Source organism: Rhinolophus sinicus, chromosome 17 (genome assembly GCF_057876585.1).
Source record: "Rhinolophus sinicus isolate RSI-liver-muscle chromosome 17, RSI-T2T, whole genome shotgun sequence".
NCBI lineage: Eukaryota > Metazoa > Chordata > Mammalia > Chiroptera > Rhinolophidae > Rhinolophus > Rhinolophus sinicus.
In genome coordinates this window covers 56,032,501-56,050,490 of record NC_142517.1, presented here as the reverse complement: position 1 = coordinate 56,050,490, position 17,990 = coordinate 56,032,501, and the positions used below count along the sequence as shown (strand labels likewise).

Sequence of the window (17,990 nt, the reverse complement as noted above, 5' to 3'; positions counted from 1 at the left end):
GCTGTGGGGATAAAGGGGAAGGTGAGGGGATTAGAAAGCACAGTCGATAACCACAAGATTGCCACTGGGATACGAAAATCAATTTGGGGAATGTTTACAATAATGTTGTAAAGATTTTGTAGGGTATCCGATGGACACTTGTCTCGTTAGGGAGACCACCTCAGGGATGATGTAGATGCCTGATCACTGCACTGTACACCTGAAGCTGAAGCTGAACAATAATGAATGTCAACTACAATTTCATATATATATATAGTTGCAAGAAGTGGAGTACAGCATTAGGAATAGAGACAGTGGAAATGTAATGGCTATATGTGATGTCAGAGGGGTAGTGGATGGGGGAGGGGGGTTATCACTGTGTGAGGGATATAAATGATAAATATCTAACTATTACATTGTTTTGTACACCTGAAATTAATTAAAAAAAGAAAGAAAAGAGAAACAGTATAAATGGAACCACTTTAAAATGGAGTCAGCTGCCATCCCAGAGGAACTGACCTGCACACCTTATCCTCAAACCTTTGGAATATTAAAACTGGGCAAGATACCCTGTGGACTGGGTCTAATGCAGCATTATATCTCAAACAACTGTTTGCAAAGATAACAAGAAAGCGGGCATTATGAGTACTGGAGTGAAAATTAAAGGCAATCTTTAGAATTAAAAAATAAAAAAAAATAAAAATGGTTAGCAACATGTTGCAACAAGTTCACAAACTTAATTGTCAGACCTTCTGGAGTCTCTATCGTATGTATTCTCTGTGCTCAAATAATGAATTTGTGAATTAAATGAATTATTAAATGAATTTGTGAATAAGTTAAAAAATGAGTGTTGCCAAGCAGACACTTGGATATTTTATTTCTAGACCCCCCTTAAGAGTTTAACCACCAATATTTTAGTGAAAGGATATTACCTAAAATAGTTTCATTACACTTTTGTTCTTTCTCTAGATGTCTTTCACAAAAGTAAACTTCTTCCCACACACTCATTAAGTAGGATGCTTTTTGCATACACAAAGAAATGTTATTACAAATGCCTTTTGAAGAGGATTAGTCATAACTTGTACACTTTGTAAGTAAAATGAATGAGGATACTATTAAAAGCTGATGGGTTGGGGCTTTCATTCATCGCATAAAATCTGCAGCTATGTTAACTTCACCCCAACCCCAATTTCTTAGCCTCTGTGAATAAAGCAGTGACCTGGGAGTTCTTGAGTCTGCCCCGTTCCTCGGAAGGGTCCTGCCAACTCTGCATTGTCCCGTTGGATTTGTAGTCAGATGTCTTATGCTGTGGCAGACACTGGCAGGCAGTGAGTTCTTTCCCTGTAAGTTGGGCACAAAAAAGATCGGCATGGGAGCCACCTCCTTTGGGACAGCTGCTCTGAGAGAAGGCAGTACTAAGGAGCAGGCAAAGTGCTCTCAGCTGAGGGTGACTTGTGGGAGGAGTTCAGTTTCTCAGTGTCATTTACTGAAGGAAGGTGTGTGCTCGAGGAGTTTTTACCTGGAGGATCATTAACTCTTTCATTCAGCTGACGACGGCAGAGGCTCAGCAAGTTCGTCCTGAAAGCGTCTGCTCTGGGAAGGTCAGGGAGGAGGAGCGGGATCACTTTTTCATGGGGGACCACTTTGAGAAGAGCCAGCATGCTTTGCTCAATGAAGGAGAAGAAAATGAGATGGTAAGATTCTAACCACATTCCTCTCCTCTCATTCCTGTTTCCCAGCCTCTAACTCTAGCTCTCTCTCTCTCTCTCTCTCTCTCTCTCTCTCTCTCTCTCTCTCTCTCTCTCTCTCCTCCGCAGTTGGACTCTGGTATTATGTGAGAAAAGGTAATATCCAGGCAATCTCTCTGTCCCATAAAGGTAGCCTCTGACAGCAGAAATATGCTAGACTGAAAATATTGTATTCATTTTATCAAGAAGGTTTTCTTGTTAAAGAAAACAGAAAGGGAGGGAAGTACAATGCCACTTTATGGTGCATGTTTGAGCCTTACCAGCGTAGCAAGTTCTGTTCAAAACTTCTAATAATTTCAGGAAAACCCTAAAGGGAGGAGCAGAGTATTCCCTGACAGGAAGGAGCGGAACATCAATGGGAACTAGGAGTACAGCTGCGTCTTTGACCTTCTCTTCTCACATATCTGTGTTCACAAAGACTGTCGGACAGGGGAGGCATAAAATATTAACAGTTATCAGCCTACACTCATTTCTGTTTACTTCTAGAATTTCACCTGTAGTTCCCTAGATGTAGAGATAAGTTACAGAAAACTTTCTGTAGTTTACTGTCTCTTTTATTTTAGATGTGTTCCCATCTGGGGAACTGTAGGAAAATCAAAGACAATTCTTAATGCTCTTGCTAGATTTAAAGCTGTATTTCTCAATTACAATGTAATCAAGACAGAGTTAGAAATGTGTTACTTCTGTTTAATAAAGCCTTTCTGCTAATTATAGTCTTTGGGGTCCATAATGGTGTAATTAAAATGTTAAAATGTGATGCTCTCATTCTATATTAGCATTTTATCTTCTTGGAATTAATATGTAAATAACAAACCCAAAAGACATTTATTTAAAATGTTTTTTTGGTTAATTGCTTCAGCCCTGACTATTAAATTCTTTGTTCCTAAACTGGTCTTTCAAGTCTAATCTTCTTACCTGTTCCTATAGCAACAACATTTTTTTGAACCTTTAAATGTAGATCCATTCTACTATCAAAGCTGAAGAAATTATAAGGAAATAAAAGGCACCCAAATTTATGTGGTTTTCGTAATATCTCCTTACTTTTTTCAGATTTGACCACCAAATGACAATTGTCTTTAGACCTTACACAAACCTCACCATGACCTTTGACTCTCTTTATTTTTCCAAAGTGTTTTCTTTAGAGAGTGAATATTCCATGACTTTGTATATTAAATTGAAAATTTGATCCTTATCTTGAATACTCTTCACCAGAAGGTAGGGTCTCCTTCCCACTAATTTTTTTTTTTTAATCCTCCCTCAAATTATGAGATCAAAACACACCCACTCTTTTCCCGTGCACTCATGTTTGCTCTTCGACAATTTGTCATTCAAGAGTCATTAAGAGTCTACTTGCAAATACACAATCTTAGTTCTAGGGAAACTGCTATCCCTTCTGCAGTCTACACATTCTAGCGAAGGAATTTTGTTAATATTCATCTTCATAATAGCACCGCCCAATGCATCATGGTGTTGATTTTGTTCTGTATGCAGCTGAAAGTCCAATTAGGAGAGAACTTTTGATATGGAAAGGGACACTATGTTTTCTGGAGAGGAGTCACTTGGCCAATAGTCTCAGTGAAGGTGCAGCAACTAGTATGCTCTGTTGAGCTGTCCATCCTGTTCCGCCTGGAGAAACCTGGCCACCTGCCTATTGCTTTATCAGACACTGTCCCTTTTGAACTTAACTACTCCATGCCCCTTACAGAGCAGTAAACTTCAAAAATTATCAAGATATCTTAAATGTATTCCATGCATGTTCCTAGTAATTTTTAGTTTACAAAATATTTTCTTGGCTACTAGCTAATTTAGTTTTCACTACACTCTTTGAGGTGTTAGGATTTTTACTTTATGAGGAAACTGATGCACTGAGAATTTGATTGTGTAAGGTTGTGTAGGTCCAGGATCTGAGGCACCACACAGGTTAGTTTAAATTGGTAGTTTTTTTTGTCTCTGGACCTGAACATAGCTCATTCATACCTTTTTCAGGTCTTCCTGCAAACATTGTACTTTTTACCATTATTATTATTATTATTATTATAAGTTTCAGGTGTACAAAACAACATAATGATTAGACATTTACACCCCTCACAAAGTGTTAACCGCAACAAGTCTACTACCCATGTGACATCATCGATAGCTATTACAATACTATTGATTATATTCCCTATGCTGTACTTTACATCCCGTGACTATCTATCTATCTATATCTATATCTATTTATCTATTTTAATTATAGTTGACATTTAATACTATTTTATATTAGTTTTAGGTGTAGAGCACAGTGGCCAGGCATCCATACAACTTATGAAGTGATTCCCCATCAAGTCCAGCACCCATCCATTACCATATACTCTTAACAGGAGAACACACTTCCTCCCTTAAATAAGCAAAGCTTAGAAGAACATATGATCTTAGATTCCCCAGGATCTGTTCCATTATATATGATTTGTATTGTCTGAGTAAGCCTGTTTCCTTGGGCTTCAGTGTTAGCCCTTTTAGAAAGCCAAGATTGTCTAGAAATGTGTCATACCAAAGTATTTAGTTTCTTGCTTTATAATATACACTGGACCTTTGCAGAAGTCATTCCTCTGATGATAGACATGACTTCAAATTTCAAGAGAAAAGAGCATTCTAAGGTTTAGCCTTCATGCCAAATAGAGAAGAACAGGAATATTTCCAGGCCTAAAGATGTTTGGGACTAACTTTCATTCTAGAATAAAAGAAACAGAAACCAAAGAGCAACTCTAGGTGATTTGAAAGTAATATTCTTAAGCGCAAAATGAGACAGGAAAAATGGAAGAAAGAATTTGTTAAAAGGACAAGGAAGGAAAGGGGAGAAATTAACCTTAAAAAAGGGCTCACCCAGAGGACTCCAAAAATGCCACAAAGAGGACACTGACTCCCAAACAGCACCATGACCAAAACAGACACCTGGCTCTCATTAGCCTTGGGTGAGCCACTTGCCTGCTCTAGCCTCAGTTTTCCTATCTGTAAAATAGGGTCCTTCTTACCCTACCTGTCTCACAGGGCTCTTATGAGGATGAACAGAGTTAATCTCTGTGGGAGTGTTTCGACAAGTATAAAATTCTGGAGCTGCAATTACCTAAACAAAGATGTAGGAGTCAGGGTTTCAGCAATTAGCCAATCTAATGAATGCTACTTCCTAAAATTAGGAAGTATCTCTTCTCATGAAATAATGACAACTGGGGAATATATACTTTAATCACAAGCTATGGAGACCATTTATAAGTGGAAGGGAGCTGAGTCACCCTTTTTTCCTGCTTTGCAGTGCTTACTTTGGGAAACTACTTACCTGTCTTAGGACTCAGTTTCCATATTTGTAAACTGAGAGTATCAGAGGGCCTTTGAATTCTGGTGTTGCATATTTATATTTTGAAAGACCTTAGAAACACTGAATGCTCATTTCCTTATACCATGATTGAACAAAGCTATCTGGTGGAATCGATTCAAACATTGCTAGTCACTATCCTTAGTGATACCCTAGAGAATCAGACTCCTTTTGGAAAAGTGTTTTGTGCCAGCGAGACTTGTATTAAAAGTGATGTTGCCTGATTTTTTTTTTCTTTCTTAGTTTTTAACAAATAAGAAAAAAACCCTTGAATTATTTTTTCTGGTTATAAAGGTAACATGTTTACTGTAAAAATATTAAAATGACATACAAAAGTCTAAGAATAAAGTAACTATGATTCATGAAGTTTCCACACAGATATGATTAATATTATATTGGTGACTCTCCTTTCAGACTTACACAAAATGCATGCACAAAACTTATTACTTTCTAATTATTTTACTACATTTTAATATTATCTATACTCTTGTAATTATTTATGTCTGTTGTGTATGTATCATGGAAACACTATGTAACGATGTGCTACTGTACATCTCGTTCCAACTCCACATTTAGTGGCATCATATTAGTAGCTTTAAATGAATAATGTTGGGAGTATTTGCCATAGAAATTGGTAAAGCCACACAGGACTTCCACCCAGCCCACCTGAAGGCTGGTTGTTAAATATTTACCAGCATACCACCGAACATATTATTTCTTCAAGACTTACCTCTCCCACCCCCTATACACATCCAAGTACAATAAGGATATTGTATTTGGATAGCCTCCATTTACTTGTTCTATGCATCATGCCAAAACAAATAAAATCAATCACAGCTCTTCCGGGGACAGTGTCTGCAGGCATTCAGGATGGGCCCGCATTTGACATACCATCGGAGGCTGTCCTACAATACAGCTTCTAACAATATGAGGCTGTCCCAAACCCCTGGTAATAGAACCTTGTTTACCTGTATACCAAGAAAGTTGGGAAAGCACCAAAATCTGCATGTGGTGTGTGCCCAGGCTGACTTCACAGAGTTCATGCTGTGAGACATAAAGTTCTGATGAGCTGGTCTAAAATGGGAAAACACGTCAGCAGGGCCTATGGTGGATCCATGTGTGCTAAATGTGTCCGTTACAGGATCAAGCGTGCTTTCCTTACCGAGGAGCAGAAAATCGTTGTGAAAGTGTTGAAGGCAGAAGCACAGAGTCAGAAAGCTAAATAAAAAAATGAAGCTTTGTTTGTGTAATAAAAACAATTAAAAGGCAAAAAAAGAAAATCAATCACAATCTAGTCTTTAAAAAATGTACAAGTATAGTAACAAATGTGTATTTTTTAACAAAAAATAGTCATTTCATCAATACCTTTTTTATTAAGCTGGCCTTTCCATTACACCTATCATGGACATATTTACCTTTGGATAATTATAGCTCTACATAACCATTTTAATGTTTGAATGGTGTTTGAATGAACTGTGCTATATTAAGCAAATCTTTCATGTTAATTTATTTCTAAATTTTTTAGTTGTGATGGACAACTTTGTACATGTACAGAGAGTACCAAAAAATGTATATACATTTTAAGAAAGGAAAAACCTGTGTCAAAATTGTAACACTCAATATATCCCATAACAGGGGTGGTCGGTTAGCTCAGTTGGTTAGAACGTGGTGCTAATAACACCAAGGTTGCCAGTTCGATCCCCGCATGGGCCACTGTGAGCTGCGCCCTCCTTAAAACAAAACAAAACAAAAATATATATATACACACACATATATAGCTCCCATAACAAAAGATGAATACAAATCACATTTGACTTCGGCAGTTACAAGAGGTGCTCAAAGTGGTTACCATCAGAGTAATTTTAATACAGTTTCAATACAGTTTTTTCCTTTCTTAAAATGTGTATACATTTTTTTTGGCACCTTCTATGTTTTTACCTATTTGCTAGATTATTTCCTTAGGATAAAGTCCTAGAAATGGCATTGCTGCTTCAAAGGGGATGTGCATTTAAAATGTTGATTGATACGTAATGCCAATTTGCCCTCCTTAAGATTGTGGTTGTACTAATGTATACTCTGATGAGCAATCTCTTTTGGGAATCCTTGCTTTCTGTACCATGCTTGCCAATGTTGGACATTATCAATGTTCTGAACGTTAGCTCCTGTAGTAGGTGAAAACGATACTTTAGGGCTGTATTACTTTTACATTTCCTGGAAGTTGAACACATCTCTATATACTTATTGGCACTTATAGTTTTTTTTGGACTAGGATCTCTTAATGTTATTACTGAAGTTTTATCAATTAGTAGACTGGGTGACTAAAACTTAGGGATTGTGGAAAAGCAAGAGAAAGTCTTTTTCAATGTCCATGTCATTTCTGAGACCAGCAAGAAGTCAGTAAGTACTGCACGGGCACTAATATGGCAGCAGGGTGGTGTGTGGTCTTTGCCACATTGGAAATCCTGTCATGCCTTCAGCATGAGCTAGGGACATCTGTCCTCACCAATTATTTGGCTCACTTTGATAGTTGATGTTCGTCTTTTCTTCTCTCATACCAGGGAGCAAAAGCACCTCCCCCACCTCAATAGCCACTTATTTATTATGCTTCATGAGCACCTCCGAGTTGGTTGCCAATGTTAACTAGTGAACCCACAGATCTCATAGTAGAGGAATTGTGTTCAGACTGAGACATTTTGTCAGTTGAAATGTTCAGGAAGCTGGGCCGCTGGCCAAGCCAAGCGTCTTTATTTTCCATTCATTGCTACAGAACTCCAATGAAGTCAACTCATCTTAAAGAGTAAGATTTCATTGCTTCTTGAGAATGGGGACCCTGCTTGGTTCACCTTTCTATGGCCTCCCCCTTCCCTTTCCCAGTAACCCCACCACCTGAAGTTAGCACAATGCTTGGCACAAACACTCGGGGCATATTTACGATAGCGCAATTGCAAACTCCATTAAGCTGCAATTTTGCATTCTGAGAAGAACAGAAAGGCAGTGGGAATCAAATGGAGATACAGTTTGAACAATTTCAAGAGAAACCTTGGAAATTTTGTTGTTTATTTGGGAAGTTCAAACATCTTATGATTTTATCAATCGACTCTTCTCTCCTCAAAACATGCACAAACCTTATTCTTCAGAGTTAATTAACCACACTACACTATTTTTCTATGAGATACTTTATTCTATCCTTTCATCCATTCATGTATAAGCTCAACAAATATTTACCAAACCCCTACTCTGTACCAGGAGTCTTCTGTTCTAACGAAGGAGGATTTCAAGTGAATAGCAAATAGCTTCTGTTTTCAAGGAGTTCACAGTTGAGCGGGCAGGACAGAGAACATAATTTATAGGGCCCAGTGCAAAATGAAAATGAAGTGCCCTTGAGTTTTTGTTTCTCATTTGTTTGTCTTGTTCTTTTGTTGTTTTTGGTTTATAGACACAGACAATAGTTTAGTGGTTACCAGAGGCTAAGGGGGGAGGGGGATGGTAGATGAGGGTAAAGGGGATCAAATATATGGTGATGGAAGGAGAACTGACTCTGGGTGATGAACACACAATGGGATTTATAGATGATGTAATACAGAATTGTACACCTGAAATCTATGTAACTTTACTAACAATTGTCACCCACCCCAATAAACTTTAATTAAAAAAAAAAGAAAAGAAAATGAAATGCCCTTGTTCAACAATTATTAAGAATTTCAGGATGGTTCTAGCAAGCAGTAAACCAACTTCAGGGCCCTTCTGAGAGCATGGCTTTGTGTGACTGCACAGGCCCCATGCCCATGAAGTTGGCTCTACAAGTGGGGGAACCACGGGTGCAAGCCCAATGGAAGAGAGATAAAATAGGTGTTATTGTGGGAGTTACGCATATAGAACTTTGGGAGCACGGAAGAAGGAGGAACTTAGCCAAAGCAAACTTCAAGGGGAAAGGAGGCATATAATTTCCCTGGAGGGGTCATTGAGGGCCAGATTGTGAAGGACTTTATAAGACATCCTAATGAGTATACATTTTATCTTTTCCAATGATTCCCAAACATTGGTCCATGAAAACCTGTACTACAATCTAGTTGAGGAGCACATGAAAAATAGATTCCTAAGCCCCGTTCCAGACCTACTGAATTAGAATCTTTAATGGTGGAGCTGGAGTTGGGCAGAATGATTGTAATGCCGATCTGGTGGACACAATGGGGAAGCCACTGGAAGATCTGAAACAGGGAATGATATGGAAGGACTTGCTTTTCCAAAGGAGGTTACATCACAGGGCAGGGAAGTTTGGCTAGAGGAAGAGAGACCGAGAAGAAGGTATTTGAAATAGCCCAAGTGAGAAAGTCAGGACAGAACGACAGTCTTGTCAGAGAGGATGAAGGGTAGACAATGAAATTAAGAGATATTTAGAAATTAGGATTAAAAAGACTTTGTAATCCATAGACTATAGAGTAAGAGAGAAGGGCTAAATTGGATGAGTAGTTATTAAAGATGTGTTTAAAGTTCCTAGATTGTCCAATGGGAAAAGATGCTGCTACCACCTAATCCAACAGGGAAAATTAGGAAAAGAGGGGGGAGTGAGAATGGCAATAGTAATATCAAATATTTACATGATGATTGATCAGGACTAAGACCTTTATTATTTAATCCTCTCAGCAGCCCTATGTGGGATTATCATCACTCTTCTACAAATAAGGAACCTGAATCATAAAGAAATTAAATGATATACCCACATTCATTTTTCTAAGTAAATGGTAGGCTATGGCTTAAGTCGCCACTTTACACATAATGGTTTATGGCTATCCTTAGGTGTAACAGGAAAAAAAACAAAAAAACACACAAAAGCAACAACAAAATATTAGGAGGTTGGAGACCAACATTGGGGTGTTGGCTTTACCATTATTTATTCTTACAATCTTAAAGCAAATCAGTCACCTCTTTTTGACTTCACCTCATTTATAAGGTAGAGATAATAATACCTTATTGGGTGAACCAGGGATCAATGCAGATGATTTCTTAAGATGCTCTCTAACACCCACAAAAAATAAGATTTAAAAAGTTTTAAAACAAGTGGATAAAATCTCTGTGAAATATCTTAAGAAATGTAAGTGATACTCTTGAGCTTTTCAAAGTGCTGTGAAATTTTTAGTCAAGTAAAGGACAACATATCTGGAGACATTGCATTACGTGGGAATTGGAAATTTATGGCTGTTGCTGTGTGACTTACTCATGAATAAAGGACTCAAGAGTAGATCTCACAGTAAATGATGAACCAGTGCTGTACCCTGGAGGGTCCTCAGGCCCACAGAAGACAGAGCACAAGGGCTTGGCCTTGAAAACAGATGGTGATTTGGTGGTGTGTCCAGAGGGGATTCATTCCTGCGTATCAATTTCAAGGTTCTTTGCCTGTTGCGAAGCTTTGTGAAGACTAGCTTGAGTGAGACCACCTACCTAAAGGGCTTGCAGCTATTTCTGGATGCCCAACACGTAAACCTTGGTGAGTTGCCTGAAACCTGGATAGAGTTAAAAGGTCGCTCAGAACGCTGCCTACTCAACTTCATCTTCAGCCTAAGGCTATTCTTATGGACAATGAGCATGGCTCTGCCCTAGGTGCCCTCTCAGAAAAAAGAACAGAGAAGAGGCCCAAATATGCTGTGTGCTTTCCAGAGAAATATTATGTCGCCCAGGCCAGGACAATATTTTATTTTAGTAGTTGCACAATGGGGTCCTGGCTGAGACTGTAATCATGTATAGCATTTCCAGAATCTACTTGTTTCTCGGGGGAACCATGGCTGGAAGATTTTGAAACTCTGGTCCTCAAATCTCAGAATCAGTACAGAGAAGATGATATTGTATTTTGAGGACAAAAGGATCCAAGAATTAAGTTTGGGTAGACCAGTGGTTACTTCTACGTGTTTTTTTAATGGAAAAATTGGTTGATTTTTATGGTACACATTGACTTTCAATTTTGTTCTTGTTTGATTTGGAATCACTAAGCATAATAAGGATCTTTCAGCTTGGAAGCCAAGACACCCTGTCTAGGTTTCTCCTTTTGGCAAGTCCAAGAGACAATTTTTTACTTACCATTTTCTCTGACCACCCAAATGTGGTCTGCTTGCTCTTGCCAGAATATATTATATAGTTTCTCTGCCAGCGGATATGTCTTCATGCTGATATCTGGCCATGAGAGTCCTACCCACCCATCAGAACCCATCTCAAATCTGACTTCCTTTACTAAGCCATCTGGGAGCCCTGAGAGCTGCTTAATTACTTCCTTGTCAGGAGTAGGTTTGAATATGTATTACAGCTATTTTCAGTTGGTTTTATAGTAGACTCATGTGTCTATCTTTCTCCTCCAACCAATTGTGAGTTATTATAGGCAGGGACTGTGTCTCATTTCATGTCTATATCTTACATGTAACACTGCAGTTGCTTAATATGTTTCTGGTAAGGTGAGTTGAAAATTTTTGTGAAATGTTATGAAAGTTTTTCTCTTTGTCTGACTCAATTGAGTTGTTGATCCCTGTTTTAAAAAAGGAAGCACTGAGAAATTATATAATTTGTCCAAATCGGGAAGCTAAGAAATAGCAAAAAACAGATCTTGTACCTATAGGTTGACTCCAAGGCTCCTGCTCTAACTCCAGTAGCACACTGCCTTAGGCCTTGGACGTGGCCTTCTGCTACCGCTACCACTGCCGCTACCACCACCACTATTACTACTGCTACCACCACTACTGCGTAAACCTAAGACAATGTGTGTTAGTTTAGCAGCTATTTTATAGTTTGGGTTCATTTTGAACTTTGAGAAACAAAACACCCAGGTCCCTTATTATAAAAGTCATAGCTGTCTGATCTTTCGGGTACAGAACTGAACAGGGGAAAAGGTGCTAAAATTAGGTGGCCTGGATACTCCAGTTTTCAGCCATCTGCGCATGCCTGTGTCACAGAAGTCATCTTGCTTCATATTCTTACTCCTACCCCAGAAGTGACCTCCTTGGCCTATTACTCAGTGCTGGTTTCTAGTAGGGGAAGAGCGGGTTAGCTGTTGCCCTTGTTCAACTTGGTCTTAGGCTGTCCCTTAGTATATGGGCTCTGGGGAGTGGTCTTTGTCAATATTCCTGTTCATCCTCTCCACGTCAGGCAGCTGCCTCAGTCTTACATCTGTAATTGACCTTAGGTAGGGTGTCCTGCCCCTCTCTTAGTGGTTACTTGGTCTTGATTTCGTGGAATCCTGGTTTCAGGATGATAAGTGGTAGAGTGTTTTTGCTTCTATCTTTCATTTAGCATCAATGGATTTTTGCTTGTGTCCTGGGAGAGGATTTTCTACTTAGAAGTAATTGACCATTTGGTCATACTGGTTTTATTCCCAGATTTCACATGGGGCCCTCTCATAACTTCAGGATTACAAATCCCCAGGTACTATGCCAGTAGAAAAAAAATAATTTGCCTTTATTTCAGTAGACTTAATGACATATTCATTTTTTTCTCACTGGCTTTGATTGGATCATGTCCCCTTTTCAAATTTATTAATGTTTGAATACCATGCTCTTCGTCACATACTCACTCCTCGAGTTGGGATCAGAGTCAACTCTACATGAAGCACATCAGCTAAGGGTGGTGAAAGGGGTGGTTTGACAGAAGAAAATTGGGGAATTGGAGACTATTACCTGGAATGAGATAAGTGGGGATTGAAAAGTCTAAACAAAAAATATAAATGGACAAATAGAATTTTCAATCTGATAGTTAGTAAATAATAATAATTTAACTGAACTGAACAAATGATATTTAAAGTGGTCAGATTCCCTACGTGATTTTCTTTGCCAGGGAGAATATAAGATACAAAACTTTCCTACTGGTATTTTAGATATCGGTGAAGAGGTAGAAAAGGCTTTTAAAAAATATATATATACTTTCTGATTTTAAAAGTGAAACATATTTAATGATTAAAATGTATACAGTACAGTAGTAAAAGAATCATAATGATGCCATCACCCAAGGCAAATACCATTAGTGTTTTATTTGATATATTTATCTTCCAGTCTTTTTTGTTTGTGTGTCACCATTTTTCAATTAAATTTGAAATCATATGGCATAATTTTCTATTCTCTTCAATTAATATTATTACATATATATTGTCCCCATGTTATTAAAATACTTCATAAACATAATTTTAAGACTATATAATATTCTGTAATGATTAACCTATTCTTACATACATAGATTGCTTTCTATTTACTACTACAAATAATATTGCAGTAAACATCTCTGTGTATAAATCTTGCCTGCATTTTGTATAAGTTGGAAGGTTTTTTTAAAGACAGAGAATCTTTCTTAGTGGCTTAAAATCATACCCTTTGGGAGTCTGTACATTTGTAAAGCCAGATTGGCTTTCAATACCCCTCTCACGAGTAGAGATTGGGACTAATGAGGAACTGGTATGATGGGATATGATTTTGATGCTCAGAAATGCCATGTTTGCCAGTCTCCATCTCAGAGAACTATGGAGCGGGAGTATGTAATACGAAGTTGGGAAGCTCCTACTTATTTAAAGGCTTTTCAGGCAAAAGGCATCATGTGCCTATAAAGGCTCAGTTCGGACCACAGCAGACACATGGTCAGAGATGAAGGGGGCCCTAGCAACAAAGTGGAGGCCTTCAGATTTCATTTCAGAAAAATTTCCTATGTAGCTCCACACTACTACTTCTACCCTAGGAGGAATAAAGGAAATCTAGAATTCTTATTATCTTGGTATCAAATTCTATCCCCTGTAGTCACAGCTATAGTATCTATTCTTTAATAAAGGCCTGATTATGGGGGCTTTTCAACCTTATGGGGAGAAAAAACCCAGTCCTCTTCTTTCTCAACTTTTACACAAGATCCAAGAGCAGAAAATAAATTTGAGTTTTTAAAAATTAGTTTTAGGTGGACAAAACAACATAATAATTAGACATTTACACCCTTTACAAAGTGATAACCCCAACAAGTTTACTACCCATCTGACACCATACGTAACAATTATAATACCATTGACTATATTCCCTATGCTGTGCTTTACATCCCTTGTATATATGTATGTGTGTGTGTGTGTGTGTATATATATATATGTATGTATGTATATAAATTATAGTTGACATTCAATATTATTTTATATTATATAGAATAGTTGTTAGACATTTATATAATTTATGAAGTGATCCCCTAATAAGTCTAGTACCCATCTGACAACCATACATAGGTTTTACAACATTATTGGCTATATTCCCCACAGTGTATGAGCTGCTGTGTGGGGGCTGAACCCTCAGGGGAGGATGTGCCCCCATGGTGCCTGTTGAGGCCACTCTTTTGGTGTGCTGTTTGTGGGGTCTGGTGTGGTCTGAAGCCAGCCTCTGTGTATGTTGTTTCTGGTGTCTCTTGGGAGGGCCTCCCTTGTAGGCCAATTTCAGCCTTGCCTGTGACTGGCCCATGGCTATCTGGTAGGAGCCACAAAGCTACATATGTTGCTTGTGCTGCTGCCTGTGCTGGACCTAGAGGCATGTGGGGGTGGTCTCACTGTAATTCGGGACTGGTTGCCACCAATATTGGGCCTGAGACAGCTTAGCAAGAGGCCCAATGCCCCCTAGGCCTACTGCTACCTGTTGGCTGCCCGTAAGGCTCAGCAGTTGAAAGAGACTTTTCAAGTGTGCAGTCTGGGTTGGCTGACAGTATTGAGTGTGCCCTCAGCAATGCAGTACTAGCTGGACAAGACAGCGTCCCAGGGAGTCCCTGAGATGTGTTCAGTAGTTTTTACAAAGTTTATGCAGATTCATTTTTTCTTCCAGTGCCTGGCTTGTGACCACTGTGCAAAATGCTCTTAGAACACCACAGCCAGCCACTGCTTGCAAATCCCCAAGAGCTGCCCAAGAGAGCCTGCAGCATAGATTTTGGGTTACTGCCACCACCAAAACTTCTCTGGGTTGCCTTGGCCATCAGCTGCTGTAAAAGGCTTCCACAGCTTGTGAGGTGGGACTGGCCACTCAGTAGTTAAGGGTGTCTTGAGCGATGCAGTACTAACTGTGCAGGGCGGGGACCCAGGGTTTCACTAAGGTGGTGCACATGTATGGATTTTACCAGAGAAATGTGATCTCAGATTTGGCCCTTTGGGGGAGGGTTCAATATAGAAAAGATGGTGCCCTCCTGTAGGCTACACATGAGTCAAGCTCCACATGGGGATAATGGCTTCTGTCCCTTTAGCCCTCACTCTGGAGTCATACAATTCAGACTTTTCCTGTATGTATCTGATGCTTCTCCAATAGCTACCTTCCTACCAGAGACCAGGTCAGTGTTTGCAAGAGAGTGTGTGGGCTCTTTAAGGGGATGTATGGGTTTCCAGCTGCCTTGTGTTTCACCAGGACAAGCAGACAGAGTCCTCACTGGTTTTCATTGTCAGATGTTGTGGGAACTCCTCTTCCTGGCAAAGGACAACTGAGCTGGGGAGCCCAGTGTGAGGTTGGGACCCCTCCCTCTTCCAGGGGGCCCACTGATATTGAGGTGTCCCTCTTGGTGTTCAACGACTATCTGTGGGTTTGGGGTCAGCCCGTTTTGTGTCTCTGTCCATCCTACCAGTCTCAATGTGGCCTCTTCTTTATATCCTTAGTTATAGGGGTTTGTTCAGCTAGTCTTTAGATGATTCTTCAGGTTGATTGTTCTATAATTTGTTCATAATTTTGGTGTGATCCTGGGTTTCAGTAGGCAAAGCAGTTACCTAAGCCATCATCTTCAGGAAACTTCTTCTATTTTTGAGTTTTAACATCATTGAAATAATTGCCTACATAGTGTTCCTGTATAAATAATGTGGTCAATTAGATAACAAAAGAGTACAGAAATAAAAGTGGAATATTTCATTATCCCAAGGAGGATATACTTTTCTATTTAATTTTTTGATGGTTTACTGATTAATTATTTACTGCTGTGTCTACAGTGCTTAGAAAAATGCCTGACATATACTAAGCATACACTATATATTTTTTAGAATACATGAATGAATGATGGATGAATGTAGCTAGTTACAGTTACATTCCAAAATTATATAGAATAGCATACAAATCTAAAGATAAATACAGATTAAAATTTCGAGCAATAGATGATTGGTTTACGACACTCCATTTCGCCTATTCCATAGAATCATAGTTGCACCTTGTTTAAAGTCTACGTGGCCTTCTCCTGCCTCCTATGTCACCTATCCAACATTTCCTTAAATGCCCTCAGAGAAGGAAACTTCCACAAGCTAAATCATTTACAAGACAGAGCTGACTATTAAAAATATATCTTCCTTAGGTTGAACTGAAATATGACTCCATTAACCTGAATTCATTAGCCTTACTTCTTCTGCCTTTTGGGGCCACCTGTCAAAATTCAACTTCCATTTCCACAACTCCGGCATTTAAACATTGCTCTTGTATGTCCCCCATTCCCATCCCTCTAGGCATTTTTCTCCAATTTAAACACACTCAGTTTCTTCAACCACTCTTTATGTGGCATACTTCTTGAAAATTTACCTCAGAAAGTCTTAGAAAGATATCCTCTGTGATAGTTTAAATAAGCCACCCTCCGTGTGATTCTCTCTTTGAAATCCACAGCGGTTCTGGGACAAAGGAGCATCTACCAGGAGGAACATGAGGGACAGCTATAACATACTGTGTTACCAAGGTTGTTGAAGATAAGGTGTCCAGACCTGTCTGCTAAGATTCTGACAGGACTTTGATCAGTCTGTTTCTTGCCTAATAACAGTTAAGGTTCATTGACTTACTATGTCCTAAGTCCATTAATAAGCACTTTCATGTGATACTTTATTTTAAATTCACAATAACCCCATCAGATAGGTACTATCACTACAGGTAAATGTTTCTTCTGTTTCTGTATGGCAGGGGTCTGCAAATTATGAATTGTGGGTGAAATCTGGCCCACTGATTGTTTTGTAAATTAAGTTTTGTTGGAAAAAAGCTTCGCACATTTCTTTACACATTGGTTGCTTTTGTATGATAGCAGCAGAGTTGAGTAATTGAAAATCCATATGGCCCACAAAACTGAAAATATTTTCCATCTGGTACTATATCGAAAAAGTTGACTGACCTTTGCTCTTTTTCTTTCCTTTCCTTTCTGGCCTCATTCCTTAAAAAAACAAAAGAACAAGGAAAAAAAAACCAAAAACCTTTTCTTTATTATTGCTATAGTCAAATGTTACTTATTAGGATTGTCCAAGTATTTTCATCCACCAGGGCTATTTTAGTAGAGCTCTGAAAAGACTTGGGCTGGGTGGTGTTTGAGAGTTTGGACAGGCTGCCAGGTCAGTAGATATTTACAAACTGCTGTGGTGGTAAGGGCCCCGTTTAGAAGCTTGGGTTCTTCTTAATATGGATTCTTCCATTAACCATTCAACTTGTGTGAGGAATATTTCGTTGCCTAGTCTCTGCTTTTTCCATCTGTAAATAGATGTAGTTCTGTAGGCTCTGTCTGATTTAGTTAAATACCTCATTTTTACATACCTCAGTTACAACCTCATTTTGATATTGTCGAGACCCTGACTTACTGTCATGAACACTGGTGTCCAGATTTTTAAGAAATTTCACCTCCTGGAACTAGTGCACCATTTATAAGCAAGAGCCAGTGGACCCTTAGACCCCCCGCCCCCAAAAAAATTATGGAACTTCAGATATAGAAAATCGCTCAAAGGTAATCTAGTCCAACACATTCATCATTTTAATTTTTTTTTGGTAAAGATAATTGTAGATTTACAAACAGTAGTAAGAAATAACACACAGAGATTTTATGTACCCTTTACCCATTGGCTCCCATTGGTAATATCTTGCAAAACTATAGTACAATATGACAATCAAGGAACTGACATTGACATGGTTAAAGTAGAGAACATTTTCATCACCACAAAAATC

General features: G+C 38.8%; 1 protein-coding gene and 1 pseudogene across 2 annotated transcripts in view; both read left to right on the top strand.

Moving 5' to 3' along the window:
- Positions 1-1,357: 1,357 nt before the first annotated feature.
- The window catches only part of ATP13A4 (ATPase 13A4), a 117,383-nt gene continuing 100,750 nt past the window's right edge, over positions 1,358-17,990 (top strand). The window contains exon 1 of one of the 2 annotated variants that reach the window (XM_019723162.3): positions 1,358-1,673. In XM_019723162.3, the coding sequence (XP_019578721.3) occupies positions 1,611-1,673 (63 nt within the window). In that variant the 5' untranslated portion in view covers positions 1,358-1,610. The remainder of the gene's footprint in view (positions 1,674-17,990) is intronic. The other variant, XM_019723170.3, reaches the window with a different exon arrangement.
- LOC109442922 (large ribosomal subunit protein eL34 pseudogene) lies at positions 5,947-6,302 on the top strand (annotated as a pseudogene).